At 31.3% G+C, this 21,967-nt stretch overlaps 1 protein-coding gene across 6 annotated transcripts in view; it reads left to right on the top strand.

Moving 5' to 3' along the window:
• Positions 1–21,967, top strand: part of LOC111057847 (cystinosin homolog) — a 68,197-nt gene that overhangs the window by 32,208 nt on the left and 14,022 nt on the right. For 3 of the 6 annotated variants that reach the window (XM_039439565.1, XM_039439567.1, XM_039439566.1), the window contains exons 2-11: positions 817–989; positions 3,221–3,314; positions 4,614–4,790; positions 6,503–6,649; positions 7,782–7,881; positions 8,431–8,550; positions 9,842–10,012; positions 12,794–12,911; positions 15,088–15,190; positions 19,844–19,979. In XM_039439565.1, the coding sequence (XP_039295499.1) occupies positions 938–989; positions 3,221–3,314; positions 4,614–4,790; positions 6,503–6,649; positions 7,782–7,881; positions 8,431–8,550; positions 9,842–10,012; positions 12,794–12,911; positions 15,088–15,190; positions 19,844–19,964 (1,203 nt within the window). In that variant the 5' untranslated portion in view covers positions 817–937 and the 3' untranslated portion in view covers positions 19,965–19,979. Of the gene's footprint in view, positions 1–816; positions 990–3,220; positions 3,315–4,613; positions 4,791–6,502; positions 6,650–7,781; positions 7,882–8,430; positions 8,551–9,841; positions 10,013–12,793; positions 12,912–15,087; positions 15,191–19,843; positions 19,980–21,967 lie in introns of those variants that run through there. The other 3 variants (XR_005572701.1, XM_039439569.1, XM_039439568.1) reach the window with 1 other exon arrangement.

Below are 21,967 nucleotides of genomic sequence, written 5' to 3' on the forward strand. Positions count from 1 at the left end.
TGGGGAACGACTAACAGCAGGGCACAGTCCAAAACTGTTTCTTCCCCGAATTTTTCTTTATACACTATAAGAAATAGTCCAGAAAAGTAGGTTATGTTCCATACACTTGAATTCAGGTTCAATTTTCACAAAAGTTCTAATTTAGATTATTCACAAACCAAATTGAATAAAAAATAACACTCACTAATCACTTAAAATTGTCAAATAATGATCTACTTTGAAAATTATGATATACTCTAGTTTAGGAGGATATCATGTCATGTTAACAAACCCGATTATGTTGATCAAGTCGATTAAATTGTCTAGCTTGATAACATTTCTCGCTGATTGATTATGACTACACAGCTAGAAATCTTCTGTCTCTCTCCCACAAACGCATCTTCCTGTTATCGAGAGACGACGAAATTATCATCTGCTTTTCCAAGGATGAATTATCCTTTTCATGTCCTTCAGCGAGTTTTTCCCAGGGATGAGACCTAGTGCAATCGAATTTTATATCATAACCTACTATCTTCCAAATTCGTGAAAATCGTTGGGGCCGTTTTCGAGATCCTTTTAACATAAATACCATATAACCAGATAACCAGATATTAGGTACAGAAATTGCTCGCTTAATAGTGTTAAAAAGGATAACTGTACATTACTAGAGTCTAGAGAATAAATGAAAAAACCCTCAAATAGATTCATGATCATATTCTATATTTTCATACTCCACTGTATTATATTCTATCTTGTGGAAGATCAATTTATTTATTTTTCCACTGTGGTATTTGGAAATCGGTTAAAAACTAATGTATCCTTTATTTTCTGTTTCAGGAATTCACATTGTACTCCAAAGTTAAAGAGTTATCTGCCTCAACAGCCGAACCAAGTGCCAAATACAATTAACTCAAAAATATCTGTCGTCACTAGGAGAATAGTTACAACAATTTCAAAAATGTGCCACTGTAAAATTATCTCAACATTTTTCATCGCCATCGTCTGTTGTGGTGAGTAAATTTCTTTATTTTACACGAGTTTGCTATAAAAAAATATTTCAAACTTTCAAAACTTGTTGGATTTTACAACTTACTCACTTCTGTTGAGCTGTATTAGTTATCTATTCATTATCCTGAATTTTACATGAGTTTGCTATAAAAATTATTTCAAACTTTCAAAACTTGTTGGATTTTACAACTTGCTCACTTCTGTTGAGCTATATTAGTTATCTATTCATTATCCTGAATTTTACATGAGTTTGCTATAAAAATTATTTCAAACTTTCAAAACTTATGGATTTTACAACTTACTCACTTCTGTTGAGCTATATTAGTTATCTATTCATTAAAATTTATTTAATATATTTATTCATCTTCATCAAAGTTAGGGAGAGAAACAGCATTGGGTCTATCTTGTTGATTCTCTCACAATCATTAACTTAATATTGTGATTGTGGAATGAATGAAATTAATAAAAATGAATCATTTCATCTCTACACACTGACGTGTATAGTCTTGTAGGGAGGGGCATTCTTGTTACCTATATTAATACGATTAGAATTGATTAATTAACACGATTAAAATTGACTTACATCAGTCTATAGATTAGTTGATATACATTTGAATGTTTGTCTTGTAATGAATGGATTGAGAACGCTTTTGAATTTGAAATTTCAAAAATTTGAATATGAATTTTCATGCATAACACAGTCGTATCCTTGTTCATATTTTTTGATTGATAAATCATTTTAAAAGCTGAAAATTTGAATTATAAAGAGTAAAAAATAAATTTAGATTCGGTTCCCAATAAGAATTATTTGGAAAAGAATTAGCTCTAGCTCAGAATCTTTATGTATTTTTTAGATTTTTTGGAACTTCTCCATAATTGAAATATACTGTTCTTGTTATTATTATTATTTATTTATCACATTGTGTACAAATACTTAACATGAGGAAAGGCACAACAGGCTCATGCCCAAAACTGTCCCATTTCCAATTTATACTACTGTATACTGTCTGAGACAAGAAATATAGCATAATAACTTATGCTTATCCTTTATCTATGATACTGTCCAAATCAAAATGTTGGTTATGTCACTTTCACTTTTCAAAATACAATTTACGCTCTTCATTATTCAGATTTACAAACAAATTTTGAATCAAATAGAGATACTATTAGAGCCTAGAATCAAAAAATCTAGAACAGTAACTTAATAATCATTCAACAAGTCTGAATTTTGAATGAAACTAGAAATTTTCGAGCTAAAAACTTTGTTGTAAAATCAAACACATCAAACTCCCGGTGATTCGGATCCCACCTAGAATTGTAGGTTATCTTTTCTCATTATCATCCGCCTCATAACCCACGCACAAGCCTAGAGTTCATGATGGCTTCACCCTCAGCAAAAAAAGAATACAGCAAAGATGGAAAACACACATCAAATACAGCTGAAGATGTGTTGATTTCTACACGAAACTGCAGTACTGCAAGATGGTTTAATAAAGTTTATTTGACAACAAAAACGGCGTCTTTCAATCATTTTTTTGTATAAATTTAATGAGGAATTCAATATAAAACAAAATACAAACAAAGAAAAAATTGAAAGACTTGACAAGGCCATGAAAGATATCATCTATCGTAAGTTTCATCTTGAAACAGTCAGCATTCCTTATTGCTTATATCAATGCTACCCATTTAAATAAATGGTGACAGTTTGAAGTGACTCTTACTTTTTTAAAATTGATTTTATTGCTTTGTAATAATCATTAATCACGTTTCATATTATTTGATTATATCATTAATTTTAGTCTGTCTACTATTGAAGATGACTTTTAAACCGGAGTACTCTTAAAATATGTCTAATTAACACGGAAATTGAGAATTCTATGAGACGTTTTAGAAAAAATAGAAACATTTTATGGTTTCAAACTCCGTTTCCCAAGGTTACCAAATGTTGTCTTATAATAGAAGAGTTGTAAAGAATAGTGGTATATATTGAGATAAGATATTAGAAGAAACTGCGGAGAAATAATCCTTTCTAGATATTTATTGGGAAATTTTACTGTAGGTTGATGTGAACCAAGGTTGATAAACTATAGTCATCAGATTCTTTGTAGATCGGGTCAACTAATGATCCTTGATCTATGGCTTTCAAATTTGCAGTTGAATAATATTAATTATACTCTATGCATTTAAAGTTGGAATTATATTTTTTATAATAATTCATTTTATTTATTCTCAGGTGTGAGTACAGTGAAGACAGCCGATCTCCACATTTTAGATCATGATGTTTCAATCCTTGTCAACGAGACACAGAATGTTGAACTGGTTTTAGAGTGAGTTTGACATTATTGAATCAGAATTATTTGTAAAAACTATAATTATTATTAGTTATTCACAATAAGGATCGTTCTATCATTAACTTTAATCTAAATCACGTCCAGATTGAACTTTAAAAATATGTATGATTCATATCAACTTTGTTTCCATTATAATGTAGTGTTGTATGCAACACCTGGCAATACATTGTCATTTGTTATAAAGAATCAAAAGAATCAACTTAATGTGACACTGGTTGATAAAAAATATTATTCATAAGTTATCCTCAGTAAAAACCAGGAAAATGATTAACAGTTTCTGAAAAAAATCACAAAATTGTAAACCCCGAACGAAAGGGTGAATAAATTTACAAAGTCTTCAAGTTTTATATAATTGATGTTATAACATTTTCCAATGGAATAATACGTGTGCTTCCATATTGTTGTAGATAGAATAAATGAATAGACATAAATCAAAATAATGCTAGATTTATACATGTAGCCTGGATTGATTCACAACTATCGAACATTAATTATGATAAATAAATAATTACACATGTATAATATTGGGACTGTTCGTTAGACAAAATATTGATGGATGGAAGAAGTTTTGAGCTATTTTCTGTTTTTATTTTCTGAATCTTGTATGAAATGCTTCATTAAGGTGAAATGGGACACTACCTCCGTAAACAAAGTCATAGTGCATTCTGGTGACGTCAGCACAGGTTGGGCTCCTACACAAATAAAAACACTAGAATAGAATAGAATGACTGCCTTTATTTTATACCTGGGAGGGCGAAGTTAGGCGCAGTCGGCCCTCTCTTACATTTAACCCTCGAATAGATCAGCTGAAATCAACAAATTTTTATTGGTGTAGGAGCCCTACCTGTGCTGACGTCACCAGAATGCACTATATGACTTTGTTTACGGAGGTAGTGTGAATGGGAACGATCAGTTCCACATAATTTATTTGAGCCAAACTTAAGCTGCGCTTAAACCAAAGTTATTAACAAAATGTTAATAACTTAATCCTTATAGATTGTATCAGATTGAACATAACTTATCATACACATGATGAACATATGTGTTTGTCAAGTTCCGTTCAATCTAATAGAATCTATAATTATTAAGCTATTAACATTTTGTTAATAACTTTGGTGTAGACCTAGCTTTAAGTTTTAATGCACTAAGGTATCATCTTCAGTGGTCTTTTTTGCTTAGACTGATAAGTGTAAATGAAATGCTTTATCCAATAAAATGGGCAGAAAATGATGAAAAATCAGAGAATATTCAACCATTTTTCATTTTTATTTTCAGGGGGAAGCTCCAAAAACCAGTTGAGGTGAAACTGGAAACTCAGCATAAGGATGTGGTCAGAGCCAATCCTAGTATAATAGGGCTAAATCCTCCCGGGCCCTGGTTATTCGAAGTAACCGGACTTAAACCTGGGTTGAGCTTGGTTTACATTAACTCTAACTCAACTCCCAGTTCTGAGTAAGTATATATTGGCAGTTTTTATTCTATTCAATTATAATCCTCCTAATAATAATTCATTTGGCACTTGATAATGACATGTTTGGCCGAAACCGGTCTTGTCTTCGAAAAAAGAATAAAGGGTACTAGAAGCCTAATTTTATAGAAAAACTTATCAAGTAGAAAGAATAAGATTCAATTTAAAAAATACTAGTGTCTCTATCATAATCAATATTGAACATGACTATGGTACTAGTTTTATCGATAATGCAATTTTCAAGTGTCCTTTCAAACTTACATTTTGTTTCATATAGGCTAATAAATAATAAGGAGACTAGTGATTTCCAATAACTAAACATAGACCTATTAGAATACAAAATCAAAAATCTGGTGTGGTACACTCACACAACTTTCCTTGCTCATTGATCTATAAGCCTCATAAACGAGGATAATTTAGGGGAATAACATTATGCCGATTGGCGGCTAAATAATTAAAACTACGATTATACTATTGTTATTGTGTTCAGAGTACATTTCCCCCTTTGTTTGAATTATGAAATTTGAGGATTTTTTAAAAATTGTCAAAACAGCTGTTCTACAAATAAAATATCGACATGTGTTCTTTTGAATAAACTGCTCTACCTACCTACCTCACGCACGAGAAGGAGGTTACAAAGTGAATTCTCAAGGATGGGGTGGACCTCCAGTTAATTTCTCAGGGAGGAGACTTATGCCAGTTAATAGAGCTGATATAACTATACAGGGTATGAATTTGAAAAAAATCGGTCAAGTCATTTTTGAGAAAATCGTGATAGAAATTCAACAAAATTCATTCTTCTCAGGAATATTATGGAGCTCCTGCAATTTTCCCAGAAATGAGACTCATATCAGTTGATATGACTTATAAATAGACTTAAGTCTTATAAATAGCTATCTAAGGTATAAATTTTAAGAAAATCGTTAGAGCCGTTTTCGAGAAAACCGTGAAAAACATGGTTTTTTAGCTATTATCCGCCATTTTTTCCGCCATTTTGAATTGAATTTTATTTAATTTCTTATTGTCGGATCCTCATGGTATAAGGACTTCAAGTTTAAAATTTCAAGTCAATCGGTTAATTAGGAATGGAGTTATCGTGTTCACAGACACACGCCCACACCCACAGACCAACACCCAAAAATCATGTTTTGGACTCAGGGGACCTTGAAACGTATAGAAAACATGAAATAGGGTACCTTAAATTTTTTTGGAAAGCAATACTTTCCTTACCTATGGCAATAGAACAAGGGAAGTAAAAAAGAACAAGATTGCCAGTTCTACATGTTATTTATTTATACAAAATAGTTTCGATGCTTTTAGGGCACCATCTTTAGTGATACTTTTCATTTAGACTGATCAGTTAGTGATTTAGTATCAGTCTAATTTAGTAGCAGTATTTAGTAGCCAAGTTACTTCCAGCATAGACTAAGTGAAGATCTGTGATATCAGTTACTGATTCTTGAGTTACTGTAGTTAGTTACTCACTTAATGAGTTAATTACTGAACTAGTTACTGATTAGTGACTTTGTTACTAAATTATCTACTGAATGCAATAAATCCTTCATCAATCCATAATTTTTTCAGATTTCGTTAACTTAAACTTAAAATTGTGAAGCTCTGTGCTTTATAAGGTTTTAATAATATCTTTTACATTTACATTTATTTTATTTAATAATTGTTCTTTGTCTTTTTTCAGACTGAACACAATTCAAGCCTTCGTTAGAGTGACTGTACAGCACTCTTATGTTTTGGAATACATTAGTTTGACAGTGGGGTGGATTTATTTTGCTGCGTGGTCTGTCTCATTCTATCCTCAAATTTATCACAATTGGGAGCGAAAAAGGTTTGTCGAATTTCAAATATAATGTAATATTTGGAAAAACTATTGATTTGTTTTTGATTTTTTAGGTTATGAATATTTATCTAATTATTGGTTGAAAGCTCTCTCGAAATCAACGAAATCATTAGCTGCACACCTTGAAATGAACAGATTGAACTGGAAAATCATATTGAACAAGTGCCAGATACTAGAATTTTTTAAAGCTGTCATGAAATATAGACCCTATGGTAGAGGGGATATTGGCAGACTTATTTAAATATTGTAAGATTTTTTTATTTATTTATGAACTTTACAAAGGAGCACTGATCGGGAGAGAAAAATTTAAGGATACTCCTTGTACTATTTCTCTCCTAAATTTAGATAACATTCTAAAAGTCCGAAATAGGGTTATGGTTTAACTTTTCTAAAATTTAGTCCATTTTCACTTATACACAACGAAAATAAGAATTTTGAATTTTTACGGTTAATAACAGAATATAAAACAAAAATTTTACCCTCAAATATTTATGTAAATATGTAATAAGTCTACAAATAAAAGCTATATAACAAAGTAATCTTGAATTGTAATTTCCAAAGGAAATTCACTCTCTCAACGACTATTTATCGGATGTTTCCAAATATTTCTCCGCTTCTCTCAAGAGTGACTTTGTATCTTCATATTCCACTTTAAGTAGAATAGTTAAGATAAGTAGTTATATCCATTGAAATACGAACAAGTGTGTACTGGAAACCAGAACAGGTGCCTAATCTTGGAAAGAAGAAGAAGAAAGAGAATAAGATATTAAGAAAAAGAATTGACTGATACTTGTAAAGGTGCGTACTGATATACGCGCCGCTAACATGAGCAATTCACTTTAATCAGCTGAATATATCTGTATTTTTACAGAAACGGTAAGATATAGATATAAAAATCTTGAAATCAGCTGATTAAAAGTGAATTGCTCATGTTCGCGGCGCGTATATCTGTACGCACCTTAAGAGATAGGAAATACACGAATAACATATCATCACGTCTGAACTACTGAACTGATTAACTTGTTTTAGTTAATTGAATAAATAATCAAAATATAGTTTGTAGCACTGTTTTCTTACAAAAATTAGTGTTAAATTTGATAATTTTCTCCTTATTTTTCAGTGTTGTCGGTCTAAACTTTGATTTTATGGCTTTGAATTTGCTTGGATTCACATTATACGCTGTATTCAACTTTGGGCTGTACTTTGTACCAGAAATAGAGGTAATTGACATTAATTTTTCAAATTTCAATAGTGTTTATTTCCAACAACGTAGATATAATTCCAGTTTCAACAGACTCCAATGTTTGTACTCAAATATAAAATATAAATATAAGTTCTCACAACGGAAATTCCTTCAAGATTTAATCCTCAATTTTTGCATTTTTGTAATCTTTCAACAACTTTATTGAACTTTAAAGTTTATTTCAAACAACTCACAAATAATTTCAGCTTCAACAGACTCCAATGATTGTTCTCAAATATAATATCTTTTACTTTCAAGTTTCCACAACGGAAATTCTTTCAAGATTTGATCCTTAATTTTTGTACTAATTCAGTGATTATTTCAAAAAAGTTCATCTCAAACAACGTACAAATAATTTCAGGTTCAACAGACTCTGAAGTTCACACTCAAATGCTTCATCTTATTTCCCAGTTCCACAACGGAAGATCCTGCAAGATTCGATTCTCTTTTTTTTTGTACTTGTAAAATTCCTCGATCCTAAATTTTTCCTTCACTTTTTACTTATTTAATAATTTTTGTTTTACAGAAAGAGTATTTCGAAAGACATCCCACGGGTACCAACCCTGTACAAATGAATGATATAGTATTTGCAGTGCATGCTACTTTTGCAACGCTATTCACCATTATTCAGTGTTTCTGCTATGAGGTAAGCCTAAAATTACACCATTTATTGAACTCTTCAATTTATTTATCAAATCTAACGTTTCCACAACTTGACCAATAACTGTGGTTGACAATTCAAAATGAAATTAACAATATCTCAGCTGAAATGTTGCAGCAATCGTCAACACAGATTTCAAGAGTGTATTCGTTCAGGAGAAAGCCATCTTGAAGAAGTAATTGTCAAAAAGTGATAGATGTTATTAACAATTCTCAAACGGCAAGTCTTCAATTTTACATTAGTTTGAATAGAATCATTTTTGCCCTTTCCACTAATGTTTGATGGCGTTTTTAAAAGTTTCCGTTATTCTGTGTCACTCTGTATTTTATTTGGAAAATATTCTATCTTACTATTTTCACTAATACATTAATTTTGTTGAGCACATGTACAAGTATCACACATAAAAGTAAAACAATAGCCTATTTATATTATATATATAAAAGCGACATGGCACTGATTCATTTACTATTTCTCATCACTCATTAGGATCGATATAAATGTTCTATTTGAGCTATTTTACCATGTTTAAACACAAAAAATTTAATTTCAATTAGCTTAAAAAATTGTTATTTAATCTTCTGTCATTTTCAAAATTCAAAATGTATTCAATTACCACATTTCCAACATACAATACTGAATAATCAATCAAACCATACATTTTCTTGAAGGAGAATAGTCATACTTCAATATTCTAGGGAGAAAAGTCACATAACTTTATTGGTTTTCCTTACACTACCTCTCGATTATTGTCAATTTCATGATATGAAAACACGCAAAAAACAAAAAGAGATTGCATAAAACATATACTATTCAATTTTGTCCTGGATTATCTTCAACACACTCCTTGCAAATCATTGCTCTATGTTATTCTCACAATGGCTTTCCACAGTTTGAGCACCAATTTTTTTGATTTTCTGTCCTTTGCACGCTGGAAAAAGACTAACGTAGATATAACACTGGGGTCTGATGAACCCCAAACATAATTAAATTGTTTACTGCTTCACTATCTGGAGTCGATTGGTCATTTTTGACGTTGCAACGTATTGACAGGACTGCCAACTGAACTTACATGAAGCAAAAATATCCCCTCTATACTTGTTACTGAGATATCACAAGAAGAAATATCAGTGGGGTACGCTGGACCCCAGTGTTATATTTGAAGGTTATTACTCTATTTCTCAAATTACTACTTCACTTCCATTACTCATTTTATCATTAGATAATTGACTTCTTTTACTAACTAAATTTCAACATTTTTTTTAATTTTTGATTGCAGTCTGGTGCTCAGCGAGTTTCCACCACAGCGAGATCTATTCTCTTCTTATTCTTTTTGATAATCACAACAACTCTGGGTCTAACGCTTTTCGAAAAGCTTGCCTGGCTGGACTTTATCTACTACTGTTCCTACATCAAGTTGACCATTACACTTATCAAGTACATTCCACAGGTTAGTAATATTTCACTTTCAAATCATACAATTAATATTTTTCTTTATATATTTTATTTCTTAATTAATTATTAATTTCGGGGCGCCGAGCTTCGCTCGTTATTTTTATTTATTGATAAACAGAACACAATTCTCTTGATCGTGTTTATATTTTACAGCTGGCTATGAGTCAGCTTATGAATTTCGGGGATGCGATATTTTGATTTCCCACAGAATCACTCGCTCACTTTTTACTATCTACAGACGACGAAAGTCTCAGCTGTTTCAGCCAAGGATGAATTATCCTTCCAATGTTGTTCAGCGAGTTTTCCCAAGGATGAGACCTAGTGCAATAGAATTTTTTATATCATAAACCTACTATGTTCCAAATTTCGTGAAAATCGTTGGAGCCGTTTTCGAGATCCATTGAACATAAATAAACAGATAACCAGATAAAAAAATATAAACAGACATACAGAAATTGCTCGCTTAATATAATGGGATTTCTTATTTCTTATTTTACTATTATTTGAATTTGTATTTAATCCATTATCATCATTATTCTATTCTGAAGCTTATTTTTTCTATTATAATTGTTTTATGTTGTGACTGCTTGTGTTGTCTATGTAGCTCTCCTCCTCCTCCACACGCAGACGTTTAATCTTTGTGGAGGAATTCCGTTTTTTCATGTTTCACTGTAAATACTTGAAGGAATAAAAAATATTTGAATTTAAATATTCATTTGTGACATAACCAACATTTTGATTTGGACAGTATAGTATAAATTGGAAATGGAACAGTTTTGGGCTTGAGCCTGTTGTGCCTTTCTTCATTTTAATTAGTCGTACACAATGTGATGAATAAATAAATAATTTATCAATCAATACAATCACAAATTTGAAGTAATTTTTTTTATTTCGGATGATGCCCACGTGAGCTTTTCGCTTGTGCGTGGGTAACGGGAAGTGCAAGGGTGAGTTATGAGATGATCAAACGTCCATGCCTTTCGATGGGATTCGAACCCGCGACCAGGTAGCACTAGCAGACTGAAGGGTGCAACGCCTTAGGCTGGTCACACACTGATTAGTCAAGACAAGACTAGTCACGTTTAGTCACAATACTTCACATAGTTGCTTATGACGCAACACACTGCATAGTCATTGCAATTAGACATGACTCCTTGAGCAACTATGAAAAGTATTGTGACTAAACGTGACTAGTCTTGTCTTGACTAATCGGTGTGTGACCAGCCTTAGTCAACTCGGCTACCTATCGGCTCTAGTATTATTTATTTATTCAATCATTTAATATTACACAACTTCCTGAGAAGAACCACAGGTCTAAACCCAAAACGGTTTGATTCTGATTTATACGACAGTAGCTAGCAAAATTGTAGCTAGCAAATTATATGTCAGTTTCACATTTTTTTAATATTACACTCTACAGCTTTCAATCCAATACAAACAAAATATAAATTATAAGTAGAACCATAGAGAAAAAGTAGCGTAAGTAGATATCCCATGGTATAGGGAATTTATGTCGCAACTTTCACTGTTATCTCAAGCCGATTACTGTCGATTATTGTAAATTATTAGGTACTGTTTTGTTGGGGTGAGAGTGTATGAACGGCACAATTTGAGAGACTACCAGCGTCACACAGCTGCATGGAAAAGAACTTCGTGAACTATCGGCTTGGGATAATAGTAAAAGTTGCGACATAAACACCCTATACCATGGGATATCTACTTATGCTATTGTTTCTCTATGGTAGAACCCATGCAGACTCTTTGTCTAAAACACGTCTCATATGGTTTGGCACTGAGAATAAATTTGAGAGTAAATTAAGGCCATTTGAATAAGAGGTATATTCATTCATTTCATACCGTCATTAGGCTAATTTTTGAGGCTACAATTATTTATTTATTTCATTGGAAATCACAAATAATTCATAAATCATGGGTAAAACCTATCTCAATAGGGGCATGGGACGGTCAAGCGAGAACAATACAACTACGAGACCCTTTGGCAGATAGATTTAGCCCTTGTGCAATGAAACGTATGCCCCCAACCTGTAAAGTGTAGTGACGTTCTTTCACATTTAGACTTTTACTCGGGGATTCCCATTTCCGTGTTCTGTACATCTAAATCATATTAACCTTCCGGCAGACGCGCTATTGTAAAAAGTACAACAGTGTCAGTTTTTTTGCTGCACAAAACTATTGAATCGGGTGGTGTCAGTGAATGAGTTACCTATGCATTCCAAAACTTTCCCCCCATCACTCCACTGAGTTGCAGTATCAACCGAGCTATGGTTCAGTCTTTAGGTGCCATTTAGTCGCGACAGTGCATAAGATAGGGAAAGACTGTCTGTATACGGGGACTGTAAACGAACCAATTACACAGAATTGATGGCTTTGCTTGATGTACCTACCTTATTGGGCTATGAAATGGTAACTATCCAAATGTTCACAGGCGTGAAATAATCTAAGAAGATGGGGAAAGTAATTATACAATTAATTGATATGTTTTGACAGTAAACAGAGTACATAACACTTGGGAAATTGGATGTTGTACAAAATACAACACGCGACTGCTCGTGTGATTGAGTAGGGCGCGACTGCCGGAAGGTTAATATTTATTTTTAATCATATCATTTATTAAGGCTAATGAAGATATTCTATTCTTTTCTATTAATTTCAATGTTATTACATTATATATTTCAGTTTGATTTGTTAATTTGCGTCACTGTATCCAATATTTTGTTTGTGCATTTTAAATTATATCGAGATTTCTGTTTTGCAGGCTTACATGAACTATCAAAGGAAGAGTACTGTCGGCTGGAGTATAGGCAATGTGATACTAGACTTTACTGGTGGCATACTAAGTATGGCTCAGATGTTGGTCAATGCTTTCAACTATGGTAATTATTTCAATTTTATCTGTTTAATTCTAATAATTCCAATGCTTTATTATAATTTATGAATGAGTGAATGAGTAATTTGTTCACTAATGCTACACATTTAATTGGGCACTGGAAGATTTATGAATGAGGCTAGGCGCACACCAGTTAGTCAAGAGTTAGCCAGTTACTCATATTCTTTAAATTATATAAAATAAAAAAAAGTTATGATATATAACACATTTATGATATCGTTTTGAGTTGAGTATCAACTTGAAGTCACTTTAGGCTAGGCACACACCAGTTAGTAAAGACAAGACAAGACATGATCAGACACGTTTAGTCACAATACTTCACATAGTTGCCTATGAAGATATGTCTAATTGCAATGACTAATCAGTGTGTATTGCGTCATAAGCAACAATGTGAGGTATTGTGTCTAAAAATGTCTGATCATGTCTTGTCTTGTCTTGACTAACTAGTTTGCGCCTAGCCTAAAGTGACTTCAAGTTGATATTACTATACTTAGCTCAAAACTTTATCATGAATGTTTCATATATCATAACTCAAAACATTATCATGTATATTTTATATAATGCAAATAATACGAGTTGATGAGTATAATTCAATTTCAAAATAAAGTTGAATAATTCATCTTGAAAAATCCAATTTTATTGTAAAAAGATGACACTTTGTATCAATTTGTACAGTTTTGTTAAAGATTAGAAGATTCATTAAGACTTTAGGAAAAGTATTGCTTTCCGGAAAAAATTAAGGTACCCCAATTTCTAAATTTCTATACGTTTCAAAGTCCCTTGAGTCCAAAAAAGTGGTTTTTGGGTATTGGTCTGTATGTATGTGTGTCTGTGTACACGATATCTCATCTCCCAATTAACGGAATGACTTGAAATTTAGAGCTTAAGGTCCTTACAATATAAAGATCCGACACGAACAATTTCGATCAAATGCAATCCAAGATGGCGGCTGAAATGGCGAAAATGTTGTCAAAAACAGGGGATTTCACGATTTTCTCGAAAACGGCTCCAACGATGATCTTGATCAAATTTATATCTAAAATAGTCATTGATAAGCTCTATCAACTCCCAAAAGTCCCATTTCTGTAAAAATTTCAGGAGCTCCGCTCCATCTATGCAAAGTTTGATTTTAGATTCCCAATTATCAGGCTTCAAATACAATTTAAACAGAAAATTTCAAGTGGAAAAGATTGAGCATGGAAATCTCTACAATTAATTTTCAGTAACATTTTCACTTAAAATTGAAAATAAGCTCGAAATTCGATGAAATGTGATTATTTCAATTGCAAAGTATTGGCAACAGTTGATTCTATGAAATCATTCACTATGAAGAGATAGCAGACATCGTTTGTCTCCAGCGTTATTGTCCTGACACCAGCTGGCTCAGATCTTTGAATTAGTAGACTTCAGATGCGCGGGAGCACTAGCGTCAGGTAATCAATTTCCGTAACGGCAAGGAAAGTTTTGAGTGCGCCACAACAGATTTTTTTTAATTTTAGATGAAAATGTTACTGAACATTAATTTAGAGTTTTTCATGCTCAATCTTTTTCACTTGGATGTTTCTGTTTAAGTTGTAGCCTATTTAACGCCTGATAATTGAAAATCTAAAATCTAAATTTGCATAGATGGGGCGGAGCTCCTGAAATTTTTACAGATATGGGACTTGTGGCAGTTGATAGAGCTTATCAATGACTTTTCTAGGTATAAATTTAATCAAAATCGTTGGAGCCGTTTTCGAGAAAATCGTGAAATCCCCTGTTTTTGACAACATTTTCGCCATTTCAGCCGCCATCTTGGATTGCATTTGATCGAAATTGTTCGTGTCGGATCTTCATATTGTATGGACCTTAAGCTCTAAATTTCAAGTCATTCCGTTAATTGGGAGATGAGATATCGTGTACACAGACACACATACATACAGACCAATACCCAAAAACCACTTTTTTGGACTCAAGGGACTTTGAAACGTATAGAAATATAGAAATTGGGGTACCTTAATTTTTTCCGGAAAGCAATACTTTCCTTACCTATGGCAATAGGGCAAGGAAAGTGAAAACCTGTTTATATCTCTCACTCTCTCAGTGAAAGAGTTTCAATCTATTTCACTATATATTAGTCTAGAATTAGAATAATATTAAAATGAATTTTGTTTATTTTGCAGATGATCTACAATCAATAATAGGCGATCCTGTCAAATTTGGATTGGGTCTTTTCTCAGTAGTATTCGACGTCTTCTTCATAGTTCAACACTACTGCTTATACAGGTACAGTGCATTATAACCTTTATTATTCAATCAAAATTATCCATTATTTCCCTGAGGATGATGCCCACACGAGCTGTAGGCTTGTGCGAGGGTAATGCGATGGATGATAATGAGAGATTTCCTTCAACCCACACATTTTATAAGAAATGTTTTTTCTTATTTTACATTTTTTCTTATAAGAAATGAATATTTCTTTTTCAAACTAAATTGTTTTCTCCTCTTCTACTACCAACGTTTTTCACATACACGAAATACCAAGTGGGTTAACTGGGTTACCCCAACAAGATTTCTGTTTTATATTATTATCTCAATTTTTTCTCATTAATTCATAGATCAAATGCATTAAAAAAGCTATAAATATAATAAAAAATAGATTTCTTTCGTTAAAAATTATGTTTTCAATCAAAAACTGACAGGACAACAAAATTGAGCATTCTACTATCATATTGGTGTAGGCGAAATGTTGTCAAATAGTTAAATTATGGTTATAGAGAAGCCAATTTTTTAAATTTAGATTTCTAGTGATAATTATGGATCAGGTTTGGCAAAAAAAATCAACATTAAATTAATTTCTTATGTATTCCAATGATGGATGAAATATACCAAAAAATTCCATTGTCATGGGATACCAAGTGGTGTAATAGAGTTATTCCAATGATAAATCTGCTAATAATTTCAAAAATAAGAGAAATGGAATGATTTTATGAGAAAAATAACTGAAGTGATATTTTTTTAACAAGTACTCAGCGTTTCAATGAAATACATCAACATTATCTACAAAAAAATAAACAAAATGTGGGTTGGGGTAGTCCAATTACCCCGCTTGGTAGTAGAAGGGTTGTTTCGTGTGCTCTATGCTATCATTGTAGCTTATTTAACTTCTATGTTGCCTCTATTTTTTAACTATGCTTTTCCATTTTCAACTCTTGCTTTCTAATTTCACAAACTTTGCTTTCTCATTCTCGATTTTTGCTTACAACTCCCCACACTACGCTTTTTCAATTCAATTCATCATCTTACAACGCTTAACATCAGTAACTATAATGAGATTCACTTTAAACTGTTAGTGCCGGTTGCACAAAAGCCGGTTAAATTTTAATCGTGATTAATTCCACGAGAACCAATCAGAGAAGTCGTCTTATAAAAAAGGCCTTCTCTGTTTGGCTCTTGTGAAATTAATCACAATTGAAATTTAACTGGCGTTTGTGCAACCGGGCCTTAGTATTCTTTCTCAATAACATCATTGCGTTTTAATCTATGAAATAGTAAAGGAAAGACTTGGCTTATACACGTAGGGGATAGGAAAATCACGAATGACGCATCATCACGTCTCAACTACTCAACTGATTAACTTAAAATTTTTCATATAGATTTTTGACTTACCGAGGATGGCTATGAGCCTTTTTTAAATTCTTCAAAATTCCAGTAGGTCAATTTTTCAGTTTGTCAAATTTTAAATTAGACCTTTGCGAAGCACGGGTTACCTGCTTGTAATAAATCGTTTAATGACAGTTTAAAGTGAATTTTAGAATCTTACTATATCTGCATTATTTCTTCTTCAACTGTTCTTTATGCTTTCTTTTGAAGTTTTTATTCTGTTTTTATTCCATAGAATATAACTATTTACCTACTTCATAATTAAATATTGTACTACAGAGAGAAGAATTGAAGATATCAATATCAGAAACTATGTTAAAACAAATATACTAAAATAGAATATTGGTAGCTTATATCATTAAAAGAAATATCTTTTAGAATTCTTGAAATTCTAACCTTATCTTGGACTTTGTCACCTATCAATTTGGAAGAAAAATAGCACAAGGACTACTCCTTATTATTTTATCTAACAATGTTATTACATTAGTGTCATTTGCATTGTAAATAAATAACAAATAAATACAAATCTTATTACCTAATAGAAGTTATCAAAATAGGATATTTATCAGAAAATAATAATTGTTTTGTGTATCTTAGTGAAATGTTGCTTCTACTCAAATATTATACTGTAATGAATTTAGAAACGGAATCTGATTTTATCATTATTTTGAACAAATAAGTGTTTATCTTTAATGATAAACAGGGAAACGTCTTAAACAGGATGTGTTGTTATGAATCATTATTGAATTATGTAGACAAATTTGAAATATCTAGAATTCAAACTGCATCGATGTATAAAGGAAGTAAGATTGGCAAAATTAGGATGTTATTATCATGAAGTAAACTTGGAAATAGAACTTACAGACAGGATTAATACGAATTAGACTAATAAAATATATACAAAATTATTGAATAAAATTAGTAGAATTGATGGTGATGTTGTGAAATCTCTCCATAATAAGAAAACAAAGATATTGTCAAATTTCACTAAAAAATTTTACTTTTTTAGTGAAATTTGACAATATCTTTGTTTTCTTATTACAAAATTATTGAATTATGAAACTTGAAAATATCTAGAATCATAATACAAGCCAATTATTAATGAAATTAAAATATCTAGAATTCATAATACAGGCTAATCATGAATGAATTAATCAAGAATAAATTGTGATTGAGATAGCAAAGTGAGAAGACTCAGAAAAGAAACTAATCAATAAATAAATAAAATAATCAATAGATAAAAACAGACAAATATTGTTAAATCATTCACAACTGTGTGTTTGGACATTTGATTTCATTATGGAAGGTGTACAACTTTGGCAGTGATTAGTCGAATTTTTATTACCAAAATATTTAGTGAAATATAAAGAATCGATTGAGTAACAAAAAATTAATACTATATTGAATAATTTTCAATAGTAAAGTGATTTCTTTATAGAATAATTCACAATAGAAAGTGATTTTATCAATAAATACTTATAAACAGAAATTAGAGAACAGAACAATTTGTTGAGTGGAATATGGAGAATTGTGAATACAACTAGAAAATCAGAGGAAACGGAACTGATTACGGAAACGAAACTAATAGGTCAATTTATCTTCTTTATTCGTCTGCTGTCGTCATCATCATCATCATCATTATCATTATCATCATCATCATCATCATCATCATCATCATCATCATCTCATCATCATCATCACATCATCATCATCATCATCATCATCATCATTATCATTATCATCATCATCATCATCGGTTATTCCTCTTTATATTCATCTTCTTCATCAGCTACATGGATGGACATTAACTACATTATACTTCTGCATCATCGGTAGAGACAGAGCATTGGATATCTTTCAATCTATCCAAAGTTTAAATTTTTGTTTCATTCTAATTTATATTTTCAGATTGTGATTAGGTGTAGAAATTGAAATAGACATAAACCTATGTATATATTTGGACAATTTGAAACTAAATTAGGAAATTGAAGAAGTTTTGGGCAATAGCCTGTTTTTTCTTTTCCGTTCCTTGTATTGTTTTTTCTAACCTAATAAATAAATATCAGTGCAAGATAAAACGACTTGGAGTTGTCACATTACCATATTAATTCAAATTCGAGAAACAAATTTCGGGCGTTATATCGTTAACAATCTCCAGTGAACAGTTCATCATATACTATAAATTTGAATATTAATTTGGTATGAAAAAATTATAGTGAGAAACATTCCTGTAAAAACAAGTATAACAGATTACAAACACAATAATTCAAGGAATAAGCTTTAGCTTGGTGAACTAAATTCAAAGTAGGCACACTTCCTGATTTTCACTTTAGTGGGGTCCACGTTATAACGGCAGTGGAGAAAGATAGGAGACTAACGTTGCCGATCCTCTGTCTTGTCAATGCCTTCTATAGACGGTCGCTGATACAGGTTTATTGATGTAATATAAACTGGTCATTCCCGTTTAAAATAATCAATTTTATTTTATTATGCAAGAACTTAAATATATTTTTTAATAATTTCATAATGAATTTTCATAATTAAGATGTAATATTTTGTTAATTAATCATAATTTCTTTATTGTTAAAAGACGATCTAGCAACAGAGCAAAGCGAGAAAGAGTTATTGCTATTATTGAATGATAGACAAGGATAGTAATACCATTGCTAATCGAATACTGCCATTATAACGTGGACCTTACTATAGAAAAAGTGGTTATGAAAGAATAATTGACTTCCAGTTATTTTTTCTGCCTCGGAAATTATCAATGATAATATTTATAATGAAGTACGGTAGCAACAAAAAGTTTAGTTACAGGTTTCTTTCAATTAGGCTTTCAGTTAGATTTTACATTTCACAAATCATTTGTAAAATTACTCACAATTACATAGTAACTGTATGCTACCTAGTAATCCGTTTACTAGAGAATGATAATTGATATAACAAACGGTGTAACAACCAAAACTAGAGCCTAGATTTTTTAATGGATAATTTGTGATAATTCCAAGTTGTTCTATTTATATGGTTATTTTTTGTGTAGTTGAGAAGTTTATATTGTGGTAATTATTCATATTGAATGACAAGTTATATCAAATGTCATATTTTGACAATTTCTTAGTTTTTTCATTTAATATGTGGTTATTATTGACTTTATGATACAGCATCACGTAAGTTACTAACTACACATTTAGACTTTTCACTACAATACTAAAAGTAGGATGAACTAATTCTAGAATATTTATTACTTACAATTTAATGGCGTTTTATGTCAACTAGGTCTTCATCTTCGAGAAATTACTCGACAGAAGCCCGATCAGAAATTCCCAAACCTCGAATTGAGAGGTTCTATGACTCACAAGTTCCCATCCTTTCCTCCAATCCCGAGAGTCCTGCCTGAAAATATTCTCGAAGAGTGAGTTGTGGGTATTTTCTGGATAGATTGAGAAATTGGGAGAATATCTCAGAATATGAATTTGATACTTGGGTATGGTACTTAAACTTTGCCTGTATTACATAACCTACTTATACTTTGGGTAGAATTATTTTAGACAGAATACTCTGGGTAGAATAATTGCTAAGAAAATTTGGAGAATATTATTGAAGATCTCTTGCTGTTTGGTGTAATATTTTTGAATTATTTCTGCTCTAGTTTTGGGTATTTTCTGGATAGAATGAGAAATTGGGAGAATATCTCAGAATATGAATTTGATACTTGGATACGGTACTAAAACTTTGTCTGTATTACATAACCTACTTATACTTTGGGTAGAATTATTTTAGACAGAATACTCTGGGTAGAATAATTGCTAAGAAAATTTGGAGAATATATTTGAAGATCTCTTGCTGTTTGAGGTAATATTTTTGAATTATTTAGGTAGAATCTTTGGGTAGAATTATTTCTGCTCTAGTTTTGGGTAGAATCTTTGGGTAGAATTATTTTAGACAGAATACTCTGGGTAGAATAATTGCTGTGAAAATTTGGAGAATATTATTGAAGATCTCTTGCTGTTTGGGGTAATATTTTTGAATTATTTCTGCTCTAGTTTTGGGTAGAATCTTTGGGTAGAATTATTTCTGCTCTAGTTTTGGGTATTTATAAGTTTTGGGTATTTTCTGGATAGATTGAGAAAGTAGGAGAATATCTCAGAATATGAATTTGATACTTGGGTACGGTACTTAAACTTTGCCTGTGTTACGTATTTATACTTTGGTAGAATTATTTCTGCTCTAGTTTTGGGTATAATTATTTTAGACAGAATACTCTGGGTAGAATAATTGCTGTGAAAATTTGGAGAATATTTTTGAAGATATCTTGCTGTTTGGTGTAATATTTTTGAATTATTTCTGCTCTAGTTTTGGGTATTTTCTGGATAGAATGAGAAATTGGGAGAATATCTCAGAATATGAATTTGATACTTGGATACGGTACTAAAACTTTGTCTGTATTACATAACCTACTTATACTTTGGGTAGAATTATTTCTGCTCTAGTTTTGGGTAGAATCTTTGGGTAGAATTATTTTAGACAGAATACTCTGGGTAGAATAATTGCTAAGAAAATTTGGAGAATATTATTGAAGATCTCTTGCTGTTTGGTGTAATATTTTTGAATTATGTCTGCTCTAGTTTTGGGTATTTATAAGTTTTGGGTATTTTCTGGATAGAATGAGAAATTGGGAGAATATCTCAGAATATGAATTTGATACTTGGGTACGGTACTTAAACTTTGTCTGTATTACATAACCTACTTATACTTTGGGTAGAATTATTTCTGCTCTAGTTTTGGGTAGAATTATTTTAGACAGAATATTCTGGATAGAATAATTGCTATGAAAATTTGAAGAATATATTTGAAGATTTCTTGCTGTTTTGGGTAATATTTTTGAATTATTTTGGTAGAATCTTTGGGTAGAATAATTGCTATGAAAATTTGGAGAATATATTTGAAGATCTCTTGCTTTTTTGGGTAATATTTTTGAATTATTTGGGTATAATTATTTTAGACAGAATACTCTGGGTAGAATAATTGCTATGAAAATTTTGAGAATATATTTTAAGATCTCTTGCTGTTTGGGGTAATATTTTTGAATTATTTAGGTAGAATCTAGTTTCGGGTAGAATCTTTGGGTAGAATTATTTTAGAAAGAATACCCTGGGTAGAATAGGTAATTGCTATGAAAATTTGGAGAATATTATTAAAGATCTCTTGCTGTTTGAGGTAATATTTTTGAATTATTTAGGTAGAATCTTTGGGTTGAATTATTTTAGGCAGAATACCCTGGGTAAAATAATTGCTATGAAAAGTTGGATAGTATTATTGAAGATTTCTTGTTGGGGTAATAGGATGTGTGAAATATTCTCTATGTTCTTTAAAGCTCTGACTTTTTGCAACAAATTATAC

Source organism: Nilaparvata lugens, chromosome 13 (genome assembly GCF_014356525.2).
Source record: "Nilaparvata lugens isolate BPH chromosome 13, ASM1435652v1, whole genome shotgun sequence".
Taxonomy (NCBI): domain Eukaryota; kingdom Metazoa; phylum Arthropoda; class Insecta; order Hemiptera; family Delphacidae; genus Nilaparvata; species Nilaparvata lugens.